Consider the following 21,363-nt stretch of genomic DNA (forward strand, 5'->3'; position numbering starts at 1 on the left):
TCGGTGAACAAAGAGTACTATCTAAGATTAATGCGGATCTCCATCCGGCGAAAGCGACCAAATTTGTGGAAAAAATAGCTGGTTTTTGCACCACGATTGTGCCCTCCGTTTTGACACTATCGAGGAGATAGAAGGGGTCCCAAAGAGCATCCCAGCATCCGCGTTTTCCACTTGTTTTCCAAAGGAGGAAGGGGGGTTACTTCGAAGGTGGTGACCTCCATTTGGCCTAATATTAAAAAAAAACCTTTCAGGAAAAAATACAAAGTCACTTTATTTTTCGGGCACAGTAGTACGGCAATGAAGGTTGAGGAAAATGTGGGCCTGTCGTTTTGATGTACTAACCCCAATGAACAGTCAGTTAGTGGCGGTAGACAAGAATTAGCGTGTATGGTATAAGATCATTAAGTCTGATAGATATTCATGAGGGTTTAGCATTAGTACACTCTTAATGCATCGGTCATTATAACCTAAAAGAGAGGACTTTGAAATGGTTTTAAGATACGCACAACTTAACAACACACTCAAACAATATTTGATAAGGATTTCGGAGATCTGCCTGATAAATCCTTTTCTTTTGCTTCGAGACTTGACTAGTTGAACTGCGAACCTAACTATTGTTTAAAATTCTGTATAAGAATAGAACTGACTTATCAAATCTTCTGGTAACAGTCAGAGAAAGCTTTGCTCCTGAAATACCCCCACAACGACAATTCTATTCCAAGGCTGTTATTATATACGTTGAAACAGAGATCCCCACAGAAACATAGTCTGATTGATTAAGTTCCACCATATCTCAATTTAATATTACTACAGACCAACGAAGAACCTAATTGAAACAGTCATTAAAGAGATTTCAAATTAACTAATCCAAATAGCGGTTTGACAAAATACAGTCGCAACAATTTGAACTATTTAACAACTATTGTTTTAAGTTTTTGTTTAGCAAGCTCATACGGTAGTGGACGAAATGTTCGATTAGCGTAAGAACGTAGCGCATCAACACCTTCATATCATTTCTACGCTCCAGAGACGTGAACACTAATCGCGACACAAAGCTTTTACATATAACCTCCGGATCTCAGCGAACAAAGTTTCGACCATAACACTGTGTCCAAACAAAGGAAATGTAATGTAAACCAAAAAACAAAAGATTTCTCTATTTGTCACCGCGCTTATCTACCCAAATGCTTGTTTTTTTCGGTTATTACGTTACATTTGGATTAAAAGCAAACATAAATTGAACGGTTCCTCCTGCGTGTGAAACGACTTCATTTGCACCATTTGTTTGAATACCAAAATTTTATATAAGTTAAAGTTTACACAAAAATGCACAACATAATTGATAACACATACATAACTGATGCGTCAAAGGGGGGAAGAGAAAGAGTAGGGTTTTATTAACGTTAGAGTGTGTTAGTATCTTTAGCTTGTTTGATTTTCATCTTTACTTTTCTTACTATTATACCGTTTTTTTCATACCTTCTTTTTTTCTTCTTTTAAACCCCAACCAATGTGTTTGTTTGTTTGTTTTTTTTTTATAAGTGCTCAATAAACTACTTCCATCATAAACTTGTTTAGTAATTTTATTATTTAAATTTAATGTTAACATTTTCTGTTGCACCGTTTTTCAGCCTGAAACTTTAAAGTGGCTTTTGCACCGTAGTGAACACTTTCCGAAACAAAAAAAAGCATTGTCGAATGGATGGATCACTCTGAACACTCCCCATTATGAATATCAGAAAGAAAGAAAAAAGCAAAACACTGTACTACCGAAACAAATGCGCGAAATGAAACATAATCAACTCTACATTACTTACAAGTAAGCGAAATTTGTTTCATTTTTTTTTGTAGAACTATATTTACTCACACCAATTGTAATGGTACCAAAATGAAGAAAGGGATGCAAATACCATTTTAATGACAAATTCGCTTAAAACCCGAGTAATAATCATCCCATAAAAGCATTTGTTTTTTTAAAAACACAATTTTTTTAAAACAATGACACTCAGCTCAAATTCTCCCCAAACTAACGCTAGTAAGGAACGTACGTAGAGACCTTAAATATGATAACTAATAATAATTTAATAGTACACACCACTCTTTAGTACGGTGTAGCAATACGGAAACTAATCGGGGTGGAGCTTGTTGATAGCAAAAACAGGCATATTACAAATATTAATGCAGAGTACAGATAGTAAAACTAGACAACAAAACGATCATGTTAGCAAGAAGGAGAAGAAAAAAACGAAGAGCTGTATGTTAACTTTATATAGAAATATGAAATTAAATTAAGAATTTATTACAACTCTTATGAAACTCAAGCGATGAACAAAAAAGGAATAGATAGCAAATGAAGTAAAATCTAACCGTTGGCGTATAAAACGCAGCGTAACACAAAACCCTGATCTCTTCTACAGCTCTGTCTGGAAGGTTTACATAGTTCTAACACAGGATGTGGTTAGAAAAAAAAACATTCAAAATTGATGAAGGATCTACAATCTATATATTGGAATTTCTGAATAATTGGGGGGAATATTTCAAGCAAATAGTGCAATATTGGAAGCCCATTTTAGAGTTTTGCAATCATAACAGGTTGGCTGATAAGTCCCCGGTCTAACAAAGAAAAACACATTTTTTTGTCAAAATTCGTTTTTATTATTCAACATTCAACATTCAAGAGCGATACAACGATTATAACGACCTTCCAATTTTTTTATACCATTTTGGTAGTATTCCTTCGGTTTTGCCTCAAAATAGGCCTCAGTTTCGGCGACCACCTCTTCATTGCAGCCAAATTTTTTCCCTGCGAGCATCCTTTTGAGGTCTGAGAACAAGAAAAAGTCGCTGGGGGCCAGATCTGGAGAATACGGTGGGTGGGGAAGCAATTCGAAGCACAATTCATGAATTTTTGCCATCGTTCTCAATGACTTGTGGCACGGTGCGTTGTCTTGGTGGAACAACACTTTTTTCTTCTTCGTTCTTTTTTCGTTCGTCAAGCAACCAAAAGTTGCTTGACAAAAGACGCTCTGTCTCACAAACTAATTGACATACAGACGTCAAATTTTGACACGAATCATTTGAAGGTTGGTGCTATATAAAAATAATATGCATTTAATACTAGCGGCGCCATCTATGTGTCAGACCGGGGACTTATCAGCCAACCGGTTATAATGGAATGTTGCATACATTGAAGGGAGCTGAGTAGCTGCTAAGTGTTTAGCCGAATACTGTGAAACAATCAATTCGTAAAATGGTATCATTTAGTCGATCGTTTTACATCACCACCATAAAGGGTGTCCCGAGGACTATGGGGATGCTTTCCCATAGTTTACTGACATTTTCCCATGCATTTTTGACGACTTGTCCCAGATGTTTCTGGTATTATAATAATTTATCAAACAACCGTATTCTGCTCAAGCAATTTTCTGCCTGACCAAAACAATATCAATGGTGTCTTAAACAATAGGCAAAAATAACAGAAAGAAACTCATTTCTTGTGCTTCGGAAAACGCTTCGGAATTGTCTATGATTTGTATTTGGATGGGTTAAAATTAAAAAAAATAAATAAATAATGATACAATTACCACTTTTTTCTACACAGCGGCTAATTGCAAAATTATACAATTCTCCACGCTGCGTTTGTAACATTCCCCTAAGGGATTCAACAATTCCATTATATTGACTTGGGATCCTGACTTGGTTGACAATTAAGTGTTTATTTCAATTTTGTAAATACTATTTCATCTTAATCCTTGTTTAACGGCCAAACTGTTAAGCCTTGCAAACCTTATTATGGCTTAATAGACTTCTTCTGCTTTTTGGCTTAACGACCAACTATCCGGCCACTGAATGACTTGCTAGACATATTGATAGCACGAAGTTGGATAATCAGTCTTCACTACGGAGGACGGTCCGGATCGACGCCATTATCGGACCACCATTCGGACCTCCCCAGATGGACTTATTAAACTGACAGCGAAATCTCTCGACAACTAGACTGCGTCGTGGGCACTAATTCATCGTATTCAAATGATTCAACGTTGAAGTTATTTTCAACCTATGGTCGCCGAAAGTGCACCGTACAATGTCATGCTGATGTCATCGGCCCTTTCGCTGGATGTAAGGCAATAGCAACAGCAGTAAAAAAAGGTTGTCCTACAGCTGAATGGAGCGCCGCACCAGGAGTAACAAGTCAAATTTAAACCAACATTGAGGAACCAAGAAGCTTTGAGTTTTAAGAACTACCTTCGCCTCTCTGTTCCTTAAGGAGGCCAGATCTTATCCCGAAGGATGTATCAACCGTAGGGTGTATGTTGAACTTCAAGTCTGCAAAACATTGCAATCTAGTGCTAAGACTCTGAAGCTTTATCCTTTCGTCATCAGCAGGACTACGGATCGAATGAGCCGTTCTTTTATTTATTTTTTGTTTTATTTTGTTGTTTCTTTCTGCCACATCCTGTGTAGTATCACTTACAATCCCATTGTCACTCCTCTTGCCTTTCGCCTTCTGGCGCTGGTACGCTCCTTCCGCCTGAAGGAGCGAACATCATACAAATGCGCGCATACTTGTTCGTTGCTTATTTCACAAGCAAATCTTTCAATACTCTCAAAAAATGCTTATAACAGTCAGAGTTTTTTCAGTAAAGTAAACAGTAGTTTAACATTAAAAACTATTACGAGGATATACTAAAGATAAAGGAGAGAACGTTTTCAGATTAAAAACAGATGGAAACTGTTTGTCTAGTAAATAGAGGAATAACTCAGACTCAGTCCAGTGAATCACAAAATGTTTCTGGAACATTTACAAAGAACTACAACTCTTTCAAGTACCAATACTAAAAACCCTAGCAGTAGACCGTTAGTTTTCTACTATAATTGAAGGTGACTTTTTGTACGGGGAAAGCAAGGAAAAAGGCTTTGTATTTCGCCTTACCCTTCTCCTTCTAACAGCTGTTGTTAATCAAACTAAACAAAACAATCAATCAACTCATTCTTCTTAATACCTCAGAACCATTTCTCAATAGTACTTTCAATAAGCTGCTGCTAATCAATCGTTTACCACTTTACACCACACTTTTAAACTCGTTCAAGCTTTTTTCGAACAATAATAAATCAACTAAACACAACCGAAACCTTAACCACAGAACCAGGCACAATAAAGACGGACGAGGAATATTTTCCTTGCTCGGGGTGACAATAAAAGTGAAATAAAAGCGGAAAATGAAAAAGGACACGAAAAAAAAGGAAAAGGAGTTGCTGACACATTTAGCAAATGGAGTGGATGCCTTTTTGTTCTTTGGACTTTATAATGAGGGGAAGCCGCGCCTTGGGAAGAAGTAAATTGGTCGTTTTTGCAAACCAGTGAGAAGACTACAATTTATTTTCACGTAAAAATACAAATTTTTGACAAAACAAACCACAAATGATAGTAAGCGAGAACACGATTTGTCGCTAGAGAACACTTGTTTGTACCACAAAAAGTTACGTCAAAAGGTGTATAAATAAAGAAGGGAATGATGACGACGAAAACAAACAAAAAATAACATGTGCCACAAGAAAATTAAATGCAAGGGCGGTAAATAAATAACTTTACAACTAATGTTGAAAACGACAAAACAAAAACGTAATCAACAACTCGAACCGACGAACGACAACACTAATATACATTTAAACTGTTTATGGGATAGCTTTGAAAAGAAATGATAAATTACATCATAATAATAGTACTTATATACTAATATTAATAACAATATTACAAGCAATGGCAAGTGACAGAAGAAGAAAAAACCATGGAACCAATTTATAAACATTACTCATAGAAGGGTTGGGGCAGATGAATGGTGGAGCGTAGAGTGGTATGGTCCTTAAATGAAAAATTCTTATTATTAATCAATATAGCAATTGTAGCAAAACAAAATATCTTCTGCTTATTATCGTACTACCATCATCTTCTTTCCTTCCTTCTTCATGGCTTCAGATCTCTTCAAAAGACATTTAAAACAAGCACACAAACGCGTACAGGGCCCTTCGGTGAAATGAAAGCGAATAAAAAATAAAAAAACAAGAAAGTTGATAAATATATGAAACACAAGCAGTTTTTGTCCTCCTTTTAAGATGGGATGCCTCTGTTTGTATCAAAAAGAAAGAAAAAGACTTGACTTGCTGACGATTGGCTTCCTCTAGCTTTACAATTTCACTATATTAACATTTCAATATATTCTTTTGAACGTTGCCATCTACAAATGTATTTTTTCTTATGAGTACTTACTTACCCATCAGACGCTCCAACCGCTTTGCCGTTTTGGTCTACCGCTGCAGACTCCGGAACCGCTTACGCCGTCGTCCGCCAATCCGTTATCCCGACCTTGATGGCGGATGATTCCACACCATCCTCTCACCTCAATCTGGGCCTACCACGTCTCCTCTGTCCGTGAGAACCGCCTAAGAGGACTTTCTGAGCTGGGTCGTCCGGTGCCATGCCTATAACGTGGCCAGCCCATCGGAGCCTGGAGAGCCTAATTCGCTGCACGACGGTCGTGAAGTCGTCATACAGTTCGTACAGCTCGTCGTTGTAGCGGCTCCTCCATTGTCCTTCCACACATACGGGGCCAACGATCTTCTTCTCGAACGCGGTTAAGAGGGTCTGTTTCTGTTTTGGACAGGTTCCATGTTTCATAGGCGTATGTGAGTTCTGGGACTATAAAGGTACGATGCAGTCCCAGCTTCGACCGTCGCGACAGATTTTTTGAGGTGAGATGTTTCCTCAGGCAGTTGAATAACCGGCTGGCCGCCATCCTAGCGCGCAATTCCGTCTCTCCAACTCCGAGTCACGGTTGGCCCTCTCTAGCGCCAAGTTGAATAGGAGACAGACGAGCCTATCTCCCTGACCTTCAGCTGGCATGTGACGTTGGTCATGGTCATTCTACAAAGCCTGATCAGTTTGGCCGGGATTCCAAAAGAGCTCATGGCCTCGTAGAGTTTTACCCTGGCTATGCTATCATATGTGGCCTTAAAATCTATGAAGAGATGGTACGTGTTCAACCGCTGTTCAGCCATCTTCTCCAAGATTTGTATGGTGAATATTGTGAAGATTTTTACTTATGAACCACACGCAAGTGATGAACCACAGCATTGTGGTTGACTAGAATCAAGTACAATATTTTTCGTTAAGTATTGGTAGATTCTTCATGTAGGTGTAGCGATGAGTAAAATGATGATTATTAACTAAATTACTGAGATCTTTCTACTGTTTTGGCAGAAACTAATGAGGTGAAACACCTTCAGCAAAGAAGTGGCGGTAAATATATGAATTGGTGAACATATTTCCTATTGGTTTCTCCTAAGAAAAAAAGGAAAAAGTTTGATCTGTTCTAACAGATATCTGATAAACTGGATGGAATTGGATACCATCTACCAATAGATCATCGTAATGGAGACGCCTGGTATTAGTTTGAGTTTAGAAAAACATGAAGTACAAAAACTTCACAAAACGTTTTATCCACAATATGACGGACCAAATGGTTAGTTGGTTAATACGTTTATAGAGACTTTTATAGAGAGTTCTGTAACTGAACTTCGACTATCTTAGCTATCAAAATAGCATAATATCTACTGGTAGTTGCTAACCATGCTAATACTTACAGCGTTTCGATCCATATAATGGAACTTTTGAATCACTTCGTGTACTTTTCCAAAAGGGTATTAAACTGTTGCAAGCTTCTTTGTAGAACTTGGCCATATAAAGTGGACTATTACACTCAGTTAGAGGAACCTGCAGTTCAGTTGTGGAGTCTCTGCCTACCATTCGGTCCTCTCCCGTTAAACCGGCCAAATGAAAAATCAATCAAAAATCATTCTAAAGTTTGCTTACATTGCCACGACGTATCATTCGCATTTGAGCGGGTTTAAGGCCAAAAATAAGCTGGAATTTTTTTATTTGAACACTCCTTTAAATTGAAACTGTTTGGCAAATTTTACCAAACAGCCGCGATGTAAATTTCCCCAAAGTGGATGAAAAATTTCATTATATGATTGCAAAGCTTCATAACTGGCTCGCTATATTCCACTGTCTATAGGAAGTATTTAAATGATTGTACTATTCCGATACTTGGATCAGAACGCTGTATAGGCACTTCGTAGCAATGATGTATAAATTGTTCGAAATGGTGTTGCGAAAGGGGAGTAGCTTGTCGATTCTTTAAAGCAGTAGAATTCAGAAAGTATGAATGTATTGAATTTATATTTTAGCTCATAGATTCCAGTTTCATTTGTTTCCTCTGTCGCCAGCATGTTAGTTAATATCAGTGAACATATCATCAACCGTGTAGGTACATATAATGTTATAACATCACAACATAGTCCCAGTTAACCCATACCGATGATTTAAAAATTAAGCATAAGCAATCAGATTCTATTTCAAAGTGACATTTTTGAAAAAAAACGATCGAGATCAGCTTAAAGTCGCAGGGTCAGCTAAGAAAAAAGATGAGAGCGTGATACTTTCAGCTAACGTTGATCTTCATCTGTGGCGCAAGAGCTGAAGGAATTGGTTTTTGTACATCTTTCACAGACAAGTAGTAGCCAGGATGCTATCAAAACGAAATCGTTGCTATGCTAGAACACGGCCTACTAGATAACTCTATAGCAGACTGTCGTCATCGATACTACATCAGTCTAGTAGTCGATATTGAACTGCTTTCAACAACCACAATAATGATCAGTATTAGTACAGTTAGTATTAGTTCGACATATATATGGACAGGAATATACAATACTTATCGAAATAATATATTTTCTCAATTATTTCATCACCACAAAAAATAAACTAATAGCAAACGTTACGTTTTCGTCTATTTATTTCAGGTTTATCATTCATTGCCATTTTTTTCTCTCGCTCTCTTTCTCTCCATCGCTGTTATTTATCTTTAGTGCTTCTCCTTATAACTTGTTTGTTTTGTTGTGTGAATGTTTTTTTTTCTCCTTTTTTTTAGTTTCTTCTCTATCCTTATACCTTTCGCGAACTCTTTCCGTATGTTTCTTACCGATGTGTCCTTATCGAACAAAAAAAAAAAAACGGGAAGGAGGGAGGAGAGTTTCCCGCATGCCATTTCCTCCTATTGCCCTACAATGCTAACCATACTTTCTATGTTGTTGTTTTTTTTTTCTTTTCTTCTTATCCAAATCATGCAACTCGTTCCTGGTTCTTCAAGCGTTATTCTTCTTCTGTTAGCTGTTATTAGTGTTGATTTGCTGATTTGTTTTTTTTTTTACAATACTCTCTCGCCTGTTTTTGTTTTTTTTTGTGTTTCACTTTTTTGCCGTCGTCCATATTGTTTGAGAAAAAAGGTTTCCTTACAATTGTTGTTGGTTTGCATCTGTTGTGTGTGTGTGTGTGTATGTGAGTGTGCATGTGTGTTGGTTTTGTTTTGTTTTCACATTTTAACTTTACTTCTAGCTGTTCTGCCACATTTTGTTTCTCTTTTTTGTTTTGCATTAGTCAGTTCATTCATGTAGTAGTGCCCGCTAAGAGTTTCGCCGCCATCTCTGAAGGGATGAAAGTTGAAGAAAGTTTCTCATTATAACCACAGTTCTGTTGGAGTTCTGTTGCGGTTTTCTTTGTATTGTTTTGTTTGTTTTTGTTTTTTTTTTCTTTTTATTAACTACTCTTCTGCGATGCAACAGGGTGTGATTTTGTGGGGTAGAGGTATGGGGGGGAGAGTTTTTTCAGTTGTGTTTGTAGGTGTGTGTGTGTGTGTGTGTGTGTTGTACGTGTGCGTATATGAGAAAGATGACAGTGTGAGTGAATGTGTTTGGAGGGGAAAATGGTGATTGTGAGAGCAACGGAGAGAAAAACAAAAACAAAAAAAAACAGTGTGAAGAAGGAAGGCAGGAGAAAACGAAAGAAAATATTGTTACATTTGGTTAACAATAAGCTTTTCAATTGCTTTGGCATTGCCCGTTTTATTAAAGGGAGTGTTGTTTTGCTTTGTTTTGTTGTCGCCTTTTTCGAGCTGCTTGTAATTATTGTGAAGGGGGAAATTTTGATGCGAATAATTATAAGAATATTTTGTGTGTTTGTTAGTGTTACGTTATTTAAGGCTTTTCCCCCTATTTTTTGGCCTTCATTGCATCACTTTTTTTTCTCTCTCTAATATCTTGCTTTTTTAATGCAACAAACAATCGCAATTACTCTTGTGAAAATATCAAAAAGTAAGAAAACTGTTTTTATAAACATTTTTTTAGCAACAAAAAGAAAAAATGGTAACGTAGAAACAACCCATACACATACACACACACATACACAAGCATCACCATTACGAAAATGTATTAAATAAATTGAGCGTTGAATACTATTATCGCATTATTAGCGCTTTAAGGCCTGGAAAACACTGCACGATTGTTGTAGCTGTGTTTCGTTTGCCTTTTGCTATGGTTTCCTTGATTGAAATACTGCCAAATTCTCTTGCTACGATACCAACACATTAATGCTGCTTGGATGGATGTGCTGTAGTGTATGGGCCGTAATACGATCGTTATCATAGTCATACCGAATGAATCAAGACTAATTGTAGCATTAACTAACTTCTATTAGAAAGAGTGTTATTTCCACTTTAACCTGTCCTGTTGTAACTTTTTGTGCCAGTGTACGTGTGCATGTGTACATGAGGAAAGAGATAGGAAGAAATTGACGGTACACAACAGCAATTACACTATGCTCAGTGGTTCTACTGATCAATCACCCAATTATTAGTAGCGGCGCAGTTTGGGGGGAAATGTGTAGATGAAAATAAAAGAAATACAAAAATTACTAAACATATCACTACCGCAACTACAACACGATTGTTTTTTTTTTCTTTTGTTGGAGCGACGATATTCTTTAGATAGATGATGGATGTGATCTCAGCAGCCTGTGCCCACTTCGCTCCGTACGATGCGCTCCACACCTGTGTTTCGTCCGATGTCCGTTGATACCCTTATTCCATTCCGTTATCCAGTAGAGTTGTGCCAGTCTCTTTCACACACGCACACACAGTATGAATGCGCCAAAGGAACCATCAGCTAAAGTCTGTTTTGTTTTTTCGCATTCTTCAACAGAAAGAAAAGTCCACCAATTTCACACATAGCACGTGTTCCGTCAAGAATTACTTTTATTGGTTTTTTTTTTCTCTTTTTTTGACAAATGAAGCCGCCCTTTGCATATTTCTGAACCGAGAGGACTTATTTAAAGTGTTTAGAACGATTTAGAAACATCTAAATAAAAGAAATTAACCAAAATTAAAACAAAGAAGCACATTTTGACATTTTTCTTTTGACCAGCGCAGCTACTACTACTATTACTACTACTTCAACACACACATACACACTTCGGTGTATGTGTGTGTGTGTGTGTTCCGTTGATCCTGTATTCCTGACAATTACATGCTGTGTGCGTGTTATTTTACAAAACGTTCGAACATCTCTTCACAGTTCAAGGGGAGAAAGTGTACTAAAACGTCCCCAGAAAAACCTGTCTGAGGACCAAAATTTACCGCAAATAAATGGGTTGCACCGGTACAACGTATAATCTTCCTTTTCATTCGGAGGAACTTGGAATTCAATGGGGGGTATCCGTTTGCTTTTTGTAATATTCAACGTTGTGCATTTTCGAAATATTTCCCAATCGATATTAATTGGTCGGTTCAATTGATTGCAAAAGGTTTGCGAACAAACAGAAACTATAAAAATCTGCCCTCTCCTTATTTTTTTATTCAAAGCAGCAGCACGCAAAGCACATAACACAACATGCAACACACGTTAGGGACGATCTCTCGTTTGCTTTTGTCTAGTCTAGTTTGACTTGCTTGGTTGCTACCGTAGTTACCCGGTTATTTTACTCTTACCGGCTGATTGTTACCTTCCATTTGTCTTAAACAAGTAGACATCGTTGGCCGTGCTCACTTGGATGTGTGGTTGTTGCGTGTGAATCCTCTTTAATAACCATCACATAGAAAATTTTTGCATCTTTTTCTCATTCATCATTGCATTCTCACACCTCTCTATCTCTCTCTCTCTCTCTCTCTCTCTCGCTCTCTCATGCATTCTCTCTTTCAACAAACGTTCATTTACAATCATTCAAACTTATTCTAATTAATAAAAAAAAAAGTTTTTCTCGCTCCTCACATTAAAAACAAACTTGTTCTGTTGTGTTGTAGATCGAGGCAAAGCATGTGTTGTTAGGCGAGAATGATCGAGTGATGGTGGTGGTGTATGTTTGTCACTCTCTCCCTCTTTCTCATTCTCTCATTCTCTTAACATTTCTCGTAATCTACTAACTCGGCTGACTTGCTCTGCGCGCCAGTGCAACAACAATTGTGGCGAATGGATGAGACAGACCCCAACACCATATAAATGGGTTTTTTTTTTCTTTTTGACAGCCGAATAAAGTAAAGGATAAGAAAAAGTGTTCTTTTTTTTTACAACATCATCTATAGGGAGGGTCCTCAAACGTGTTTCTCATCCTTTACACCGGTGTTTGCCTAATAATGCGCGCGAAAGGAGAAAAACCAAACTATTGCGTATCCTTTTCCTGCTCGTCTTGCCCTATTGTTTTGCGCTAATTCCGTTCGGTTGCACTACACTGAATAGTGCAAGTGAAATTCACCCTCATTTATAATTATTATCAATTATTATTATCAATTACACATTAATTCTCGTGTTGTTTTGTTTTTACCCCCAATAATTCATACCTTACCTACCTCCGAATGTATGTGTGTTTGTGTGTATATATGCACGTGTTTATGTTTTCTTGTTTTATTACTATTCATTTATGGAACTGTGTCGAGGTGTGTTTGTGAGTCTTGTGTGACAATTAACAAGTTTGGGCTTTTGTCTGTCTCCGTAGTGTGTGTATGTATAGTAGTTTTGTTTGTGTGTGTGTGTGTGTGTGTTTACTAGATGTTTGCTTCGTGTTTGTAGTAGGTTAGTTAGTAGTATGTTTTAATAGCATTATCCTCTTACTACTCTTAATTTATTCTAAATTTTCGTACACAATGTATTTTATTTCGCTTTCGGTCTCACTTTCTTGCGATCTTTTTTGTCAAAGACAAAAAAAAAGCGCATTAAACAATAAAAAATAAAATCCTTTCTTATACCGTAACTAGTGCTCACTTTTTCTTTTTCCTTCTTTTTTTTTTAGTTGCATTTCGCGTTTGTTTGTTTTTTTTTCCTCCGATTTTTGTTTTGCATATGCATATCTCAACTGTTTCCTTGTTTTATTTATAGAATTACAATTCATATTTTGTGTTTGTCAAATAATAGTAGTATATAAACTAATACACATCCGTTGTTTTACACCATTCTTGCTCGTTTCTGCTCTGTGTTGCATGTTTACTTCCAATATTTTACCTTTACATTGGCTGGCTGTTTGTATGCGTTCTTCTCTTTTGTATTTACTTAACTTTGTTTCACTTTTGTACCCAGTGTTGTGTGTATGTGTTTATTTTCTTTTATTGCATTTTATTGGTTTTCAAGATTTGCATGCTTCCCTCCTACCCTTTTTTTTGCATAAGAGTTTGTCGGTCTAAGAAAATGTTTTCATTATATAATTCATTGTTCTTTATGCATTTCTACAGCTGGTTACAAAGGGTTTTGTTGTCTCACGTTTTTTCTTTAGCTTTTTCTTCCTTTTACATCTATATCTCTTCCCCTGGGAAAGTCTGGGACTTTTAGTGCTGGTTGTCTGTTTATAGAGAGGTGCGCCTAGCTTTTCTTATCTGTTTTTTTTTTTCTTTTACCAGGTGTAAATGTGTATGTGTACAACGTGTGGTGTAGAGTTTTTGTGAAATTATTTCATTATCTTTTTGCTTTGTTTTTGTGTGTTTGTTACAATCGTAAACGTAGTAGCAGCGTATATATATATATATATATAATATTATTTTCATTACGATAAAACTAATGTACTTCTGATGGTTCCGGCTTAACCGAATGATGATTACTTGGATCTGGGGCACTAAGAGGCTGTTGGTTTTGTGCATTTTTGTTGTTGTTGTTGTTGTTTTTTATTTATTTTGTTTGTTCAATTCGTGTGCGTGTGTTCGGTTCGGCGCGCAGAGGTAGTACGGTAGTAGATCGAATCGCAGCGAAAAATGGATGGCGGATGCGGAAAAAGAGGATAAATGGATAGAGAACGTACCGATTAGTTAGAGTTAGGTGTACGAAAACACAAAGAGATTTAAAAAAAAACACAAACAAACGAAACAAAACAACAACCGGTTCCATCTTCGGTCACCAGCAGCACCAGAGCACACCGCACCGCAAATCGGTTTTATAGGGATGGAAAGAACATAAAATCGAAGGATCGTTAGACAACAGCTGGGTGAGAAATAATTAGTTGGATCACAATTGAAAAGGAATGGGGAGGGAGACCGGGAATACTAAGGAGCATTGACAAACACAATTGCAAGATGCTACTACGCACAAAAGGAAGTCACAGCAGGGTAAGTCAGAATAGATAGAGGAAGGAATAGAGCAACAAATAAGGATCTTTGTTCCATATTGAAATTACTGCTACAAAAAAAGAACACAAAATACCTGACATCTTAATTTCTACTCAATACATCACACAGCTCGTTATCAGTAAAATTGATACATGAAAATTAAAACGATTGTAATTGGCAAACAAAAAACAATCTCGACACGCAAGGCACAAGATACGAAATAAGATAAATTTCATAAATTTCGCATTCTCCGTCTTATTCGATGATTAGCAATTCCTGGAGTGGCGTGTGTTTGTCAAATCGAATTGTTACAAGAGGAAAAATATAAATAATGTTCCTCCTTTAGAAGAGCACATCTATACAACAGATATGAGATATTGCCATCAAGTATCACGCTCGTTATCTCTAAATTTTGTCTCGAAACCAACCATTTTTGTCTCGTTCATAAGCTTCTTAGTAGAAGCTTAGCTGTAAATAAGCTTATAAATTGAAGAATCAGAATAAAAACATGAATGTATTTTGTATCATTTATTTCAGACAATGAAACAATTGTGCCTAATGAACACACTATCTTCCCAATACTTCATCCTGAATCAGTGTACACACAACGTGTGAATATAACTTGTAAGCACCAAGAGACGAAAATGAATGACTTACAGACAAAACATGGTAACATAGCGACGAACGAAACTGATGCACACTCTCTTAAATTGGTGAGTGAGGTTTGCGATAAAATTGGTAAAGGTTTACGATAAATGTATTACTTATTTGAACATAAAAGAAAGTAAAATTACAGAATGAAATAATGTGCCTTGACAATACTTATCATTCAATTTACGCACTAATTATCTAACGACACACAAATAAACTAGCAACAGCAAGAAGAAAACTATACTTGCTAAATCGAAAACCTACAGCGAAAGATTAAGGATTAACAGACACATGGCTTAAGCCGTGTGTGGTTGAGGATCGTAGAAATCTGTTAAGAACTGGAAAGTCTGTGCTACAACAAATGTATGTAAAAGAAACAATGGCAAAAGAGATCATTATCCTGATCGATTTTTGAAGATCACCGATGTGATCGAAGAGTATCATCGAAAAGGAACTATCGACATGATTCAAATCTTTGCTTGTCAACGAGCCAAGTAGGCCCGAAGCTGCTAGATAGGAAATTGACGCGAGTAGAAGTATTGAGGCAATATTTATCTGTTGTGCGATAAAAATGTATGTAAAATACTGAATATTTCCTTTCGCGAACAACACCGAGAGGTCTCATCGATCGTTCGGTCTTAAATAAATAAACAAATTTATAGATTTGTTCTCCAAAGCAGTGCTCTGTCAGCAATTTGTTCGTCGTCACGAGATATTATAAGCTTAAAACTCTATATTGATCCTCACGGGGAATGTTCAAAGCTCACCAGTTTGTTTCTGTACAGAATTTATTTTAGCACACACCTTCCCGATCTCCGATCCCTCTTCTAATAGCTAATATAAGGCGTGATTGATTCAAAGGTAAAGGAGTAGCCCGGCAACAATAATAGGTGGGGTGATGGGTAGTCATGGTAACGGTGTTGGTGGGTGATGATGTTGGTGCCGACATTGGGCGGTAGTTGTTGTTGTTGTCGCAGTAGTGGCGGCAGTAGTAGTACTAGTAGTAGTAGTAGAAATACTAATAGTTTCGGAGAAGGAGGAGGTGGTATAATACCTTGTGGTGGTGGCGCTGTAACAGCGGAAACAGGCGGTATTACGGCAACGGACGGTGGCGGGGGACCGCCGCCGCTGGGTGGCGCATGCGATCCTGCACTGTGAGGTGCCTCGAGCGGTGTTGTACTATGGGCTTGCTGTAATCCACCTGAATAATAGCCGCCATTTATACCAGCTATAAGTTTTTTTCTTGATTTGTAAATTATTATTTCACTTTTTCTGCGTATATGAAATTTTGTTTTTGGTATTTGTTTAATTATTTTTTTTTTGCATTAAATAGAGAGATTTTGTTCTTCAATGTACTGTTTCTGTTTTGGTTTTGATTGTTTAGTTTACAACTATTTTTAAGGCTTTGAATTGAGTGATTTGTGTTGAGGGAAGTTAAAAAGCAATATGACAATGAACAACATTCACAAGACGCGTTAAGAAGGGCTTTTTTATGTAAATCATTTTGTTAATCATCGTTTTACTGTTTTGGGAGATAGGATTTGTTGGGAGTAAGTGAACACAGTTTTGTTTCGGTGGTGTTGATTGTGGTGATTGATTAGGATTAGTTGGGTGGGTTTGTGTAAAGAGAGAGGGTTGGAGATATGTTCATCGAAAATGGGGAATCGAAGTGAAAGTATGAGAGAATGAAAAATCGTGTTTATTATCAATTTCTTTAGAGGCTTCAAAATCATATGCAAAATCTTATCTCAAGGGTTCAAAAGTTTAAGTTTATGATTTTCGCATAATTAAATGGGTGTTTAGGGATTTAGTTTTAGCAACTTTCTCATGTACGTAGCAAAATGTGTATCAAAGCGTGTATTTGTGAATGTATGTGGCGTTCGGTTGTGGGTTGGTGTGTGAGCTGTTGTTGATCGATGATTGCGAATAGGTAGAGAGTTTTGGGTTTGGGGGTGCATTTGTTCATTGATGTGTGTAGAGAGTGTTATCCTGATGCATTATCGGCAATAGAATAGAGGTATTGTGGTGTATTTTTCGTGTATGTGTGTATGTGTATCGGAGTACAAAAAGACAGCGTAACGACAACGACAACAAACAGAAAACAACAAACAACAAATCGGACAACCAGTGACTACTAACCTTCTGAGTATCCGCCGGCACCACCGCCCGTCGACGAACGCAGGAAGTACTCCTTGTTCACGCAGTTCCGGAGACATTCCGGTATATTGCCAATGATTGCCCGTCGGATTTCGCTTGCCGCCATCTCGCGCAGTTCCGTCGTGGCCGCTTCGCTGTAGAAGGCAGCGTGTGGCGTACAGAGCAGGTTGGGGGCATCTTTCAGGGCACCCTGGGTTTTATTTTTGTTCGTATGTGACACATCGTTTAACATAAAAAGATAGAATAAAAAGAAAAATACGTTAGCTGACGTGTACATTCGGTTGTGTGCTAATGTCTTCTGTTTCCGTTTTTAAGGGCTAATTCGAAGTCATTAGCATATGTATTTGTTTTCACTCGCTACAGTTTTGTCCTTTTCTTGCTAGGTTACGGCGACGTGTTGCAGTGTTTTTCTAATAACATAAAATCGTAAATTAATCGTAAACTATTTGACCGTCTTTTGTATGTGCTATTCCATTTTTTTTTCAATTTATCAATTTACAACACAATAATAAATTAAAATTGGTGAAAATTATCTTCAGAAAATCAACGGAAACGTTAGAGGAACACCGCAACGGTCATGGGACGTGCAATATCGGAGCCAAATTGCGCCATTTTGTGATAAACGAGATGAACGAGCATGCGATGGGTGACTATTATTGTTTGAACTCAATATTAAAAATGTGCTTCACCTCATCGGATAAATATTGAGATGATTTCTAAAGTGAAAGGCAAATAAACGCTTAACGATAAATAACGCTAAAGACGCTAGTAATGAAACGAAAAGATAAAATAAGTGTAAGCATGCCATGGAAAAAGCCAATTTTTGAGGCCATCTCGAAGTGGTAACTTTGATGAATATTATCTTCAAAAATTACAAATAAAATAAATATAAAGGACCTTAGTTTATTTATGTTTTGAATACTTCCTACGGATTCAATGGAACGAAACGATCGCCGCATATGCACATTTACATACATCTGCTGTAACCTTCGCATGAAAAGAACTTGTTGTGTGTTAGTACGCAAATGAGAAATGATGCCCTAGCCGGAATTGGGTTAGTAATACTAAAGCGCGTTTGTGTCCGTATGTTGCTGTTTTTGATGTATATAACAATTATCATCTAACGGCTTGTACAGTGTTATAACCTTCCTTAAAACAATGCTCGGTGGTATGTGTAGGTAGAATGATGTATTGAATTATGAAAATGATTAGTTCAACTTCTTTGAAGAGAAACGGAAATACTTTTTGAATAATTTTGACCTTCAAATTGTGATAAGGCTTTTGTGATTCAATCAATAAAAGTAGTTCAAAATACTTTTTCGTTCAATTCTTTTCTTTCATACGTTTTACGTTTAAGAAGTTTAATCTTTCCTTGTGAAAATGATCAGTAGTAGTATAGTTATGAGAAAAGCGAGTGTGAAAGCGTGTGATTTCATCGAACAAGCAAAAACAATCGCATCAACACAAACGGTATGTAGAGAAAAAAGATAGTATAAGTAGTAGAATAAACCTGAAATACATTGTATGGCTCATTCTCATGAACGTCTAGTGCTGCCGCCCGGATTCGACCTTGCTTCAGTGCAACGGCCAGCGCCTCATCATCCACCAAACCACCGCGTGCCGTATTTACCAGGAATGCACCAGGTCTCATCTACAAAAGAGGCAGAAAAGCATGAAATACAAAATATTTTTGCAACATTGCAGATGATGCTCCAACCGCGGGTTGGTCATGCCCGAACCATACCTGTTTAATCGTAAACTCATTGATAAGGTGATGATTATGTTCATTTAATGTACAGTGCAGCGAGACGCAATCGGAATGGAACAGCAGTTCCTGCAGTGTGTAGACGCGGTTGAGTCCGAGCGATTTCTCGATCCCGTCCGGCAGGTACGGATCGTAGAAGCTCACGTTGAAGCCGAATACTTTTGCTCGCAGCGCGACCGCACTGCCAATGCGTCCCAGTCCAACCAACCCGAGTGTATCGCCTCGTATTCTGGCACATCCCTGAAGATGACATTAAAAGTGAATGTAAATGTAAGCGATAGCAAACTTTAACCTTCCAGAGTGATAGGGCGACGGAAAGACGTACCTGCGCTGCATCTCGCACCTGTTCCGGGCCGGTAAATTTCTTGCCTTCTCGCACCATGTTCGCCAGCCAGTAGGTCCGCCGGTAAAGGTTCAGTATCAAGCACATGGTCGTGTCGGCGACCTCCTCCACGCCGTACCCGGGCACATTGCAGACGGCGATGCCGAGCTCGCCGGCCGCCTTCACGTCAATGTTGTCGACTCCGCTGCCAATCCGGACGATTATCCGGAGGGCTTTGAACTTTTCCAGATCCTCCTTCGTCAGAATGATTGTGTGCCACATCAGTGCGCCGACGGCTTCGTTTAATACCTGTGTGGATCGTGTCGTGAGGATAAGCGCAACAGGAACAACATTAATTAGAAGACCACAAAACAAGAACCTAAAGGAGACGCATGATACTTACTTTTTCATGGATTTCTGATGTGCTCTGTGCATCGCAGAATGCAACCGTGGCCACATCCTTCAGTATGGGCATCTCGATCGAACAGTCGCGCCCATCGAGCAGGGCGACCAGCGGGCGCGATTGCATCGGTCCGTTCGAAATTGGCCCGCGGACGTCACCCAGACGGGATCGTTTCGGCATCATATTGTTCTTACCAAACCACCGCTCTTTCGCTCTGTCTGCCCGGCCAAATGTTCGCGGCTCGGCTTATTGTGCGCTTGTTTACTTCCGTGTTCCGACCGTCCACCTGTCCCGTCCCGACCTTTCTTCACTGTTTTGTTCACTCTCACTTATCTTTTTATCTCCACCAACCTCCTCTAACCGCCGCTTAGCTCTAAAAAAGCACTTTGCGACGTACCAATGTCCGCACACAGAACTAACCAAAAAGCATCAAGACTGCCGGAAATTCTAGTAGTTCTTGATGTGCCCGTAACCGAGGAGATGATGCTGTTCGCCAGTGTACGCGCACACTACCTTGCTATCTCCTTCTCGCATACACACTCTACACACTGCACACTGTTCCGTTTCACACACGCACACACATACACGACTCGCTCGGGTTGCTATGTTGTGCGCTGCCTCCTTTTCGCTCTCTACCGATCATACAGTAGTCCTTGAGTCCTTTTGTACGCTCTGGGCGATTATTGAAACAAAGCACACCATAAACATTTGCTGATTGAACTAAACCAAAACCAAAAGGAAAAGAAAGATCTTAAGTTATTGAATTAGGTAACAATTGAAAAGAATAAAAGCAAGCAATAAATGCAATTTTAAGCCAGCACCCGATAGGAACAATAGTCAGTCTTTTAATGTCCCTTTTTCTCACAATAGAAAAATCCACACACACACACAAAACACCAAGGAAGACTAGATTGACAATAGCTCCTTGGTGAAGGATTCTTGACGATCGGTCGAATCTTGCAGCCAGCGATGATGACTATGGTACAACTACGATAATCTGCAATGAAAGAAAAACGAAAAGAAAACTATTATTAGTAACTCTTGTGTGCAACAATGATCATCAGGGCAGACACACAGCAAGGAAACTACATAAAAAAAGAGAACAAACCCACCAACTTAATCACTAACTTTTCTCATTTACCCATTGCCTTGCCAAAGGGGGAGGGGAAAAAATGGTAATGAACGGTGCTCCATCGGAGTGCCGTCATATCACACAACTTGGGGAAAAAGTTTACTTTTCTTCCCTTTACACTTTAGCTACAGTGCTATGCACAAGTTTCCCCCCACCCCCCGTCCATTCTCCGACCCGGATAACTTTGTTCATCTTCAATCTTTTAACTTTTCCGTTTTCTTCATCTTGTTATACCGAGGCTGTGTGGAGTACTCGCAATTCTAATCCAAAAGAACTGTGCGAAACAGCACAAGTAAAAAAGGTCACAATGCGTTCGTCGTCTTATGACGCTACTGATTTCCTTTTTTTTTTGTTTGCATATTTGCATGTGTCTAGGTCGAGTACAAAATTTCCCTCCACGACTCAGTGGAATGTGTGAATATCAGGGGAGGGAGGGCAGGGTAAAAAGTTTCTCAAGTT

The 21,363-nt window shown here is 38.3% G+C and overlaps 2 protein-coding genes across 7 annotated transcripts in view; both read right to left on the reverse strand.

Moving 5' to 3' along the window:
• The window catches only part of LOC126559496 (ribosomal protein 63, mitochondrial), a 278,118-nt gene that overhangs the window by 96,278 nt on the left and 160,477 nt on the right, over positions 1–21,363 (reverse strand). The window lies entirely within an intron of this gene.
• On the reverse strand, positions 9,484–19,998 carry LOC126558096 (C-terminal-binding protein). 6 transcript variants are annotated; one of them, XM_050214043.1, is made up of 7 exons: positions 19,773–19,998; positions 19,373–19,678; positions 19,027–19,287; positions 18,802–18,933; positions 17,265–17,472; positions 16,180–16,353; positions 13,948–13,995 (listed from the first exon to the last, which is right to left on the reverse strand). In XM_050214043.1, the coding sequence occupies exons 1-7, from the start codon at positions 19,953–19,955 to the stop codon at positions 13,988–13,990; spliced, it is 1,272 nt and encodes a 423-aa protein (XP_050070000.1). In that variant the 5' UTR covers positions 19,956–19,998; the 3' UTR covers positions 13,948–13,987. The 6 variants fall into 6 exon arrangements, with proteins under 6 accessions (XP_050070002.1, XP_050070000.1, XP_050070001.1 ...); XM_050214044.1 differs by having other exon boundaries at positions 16,180–16,326; positions 18,793–18,933; XM_050214042.1 differs by having other exon boundaries at positions 18,793–18,933.

The sequence above is a fragment of the Anopheles maculipalpis genome, chromosome 2RL, assembly GCF_943734695.1.
Source record: "Anopheles maculipalpis chromosome 2RL, idAnoMacuDA_375_x, whole genome shotgun sequence".
NCBI classification, from domain to species: Eukaryota; Metazoa; Arthropoda; class Insecta; order Diptera; family Culicidae; genus Anopheles; species Anopheles maculipalpis.

Bases quoted from the DNA above. Each gene is read 5' to 3' on its own strand.
- LOC126558096 (XM_050214042.1), bottom strand. From the start codon at position 19,955: ATGATGCCGAAACGATCCCGTCTGGGTGACGTCCGCGGGCCAATTTCG. The intron at 17,473-18,792 runs GTTTATTCTACT...AATAAAACCCAG, and splicing joins AGCCATACAATGTATTTCAG to GGTGCCCTGAAAGATGCCCC. The intron at 16,354-17,264 runs GTTAGTAGTCAC...AAAAACTTATAG, and splicing joins TGCCGGCGGATACTCAGAAG to CTGGTATAAATGGCGGCTAT.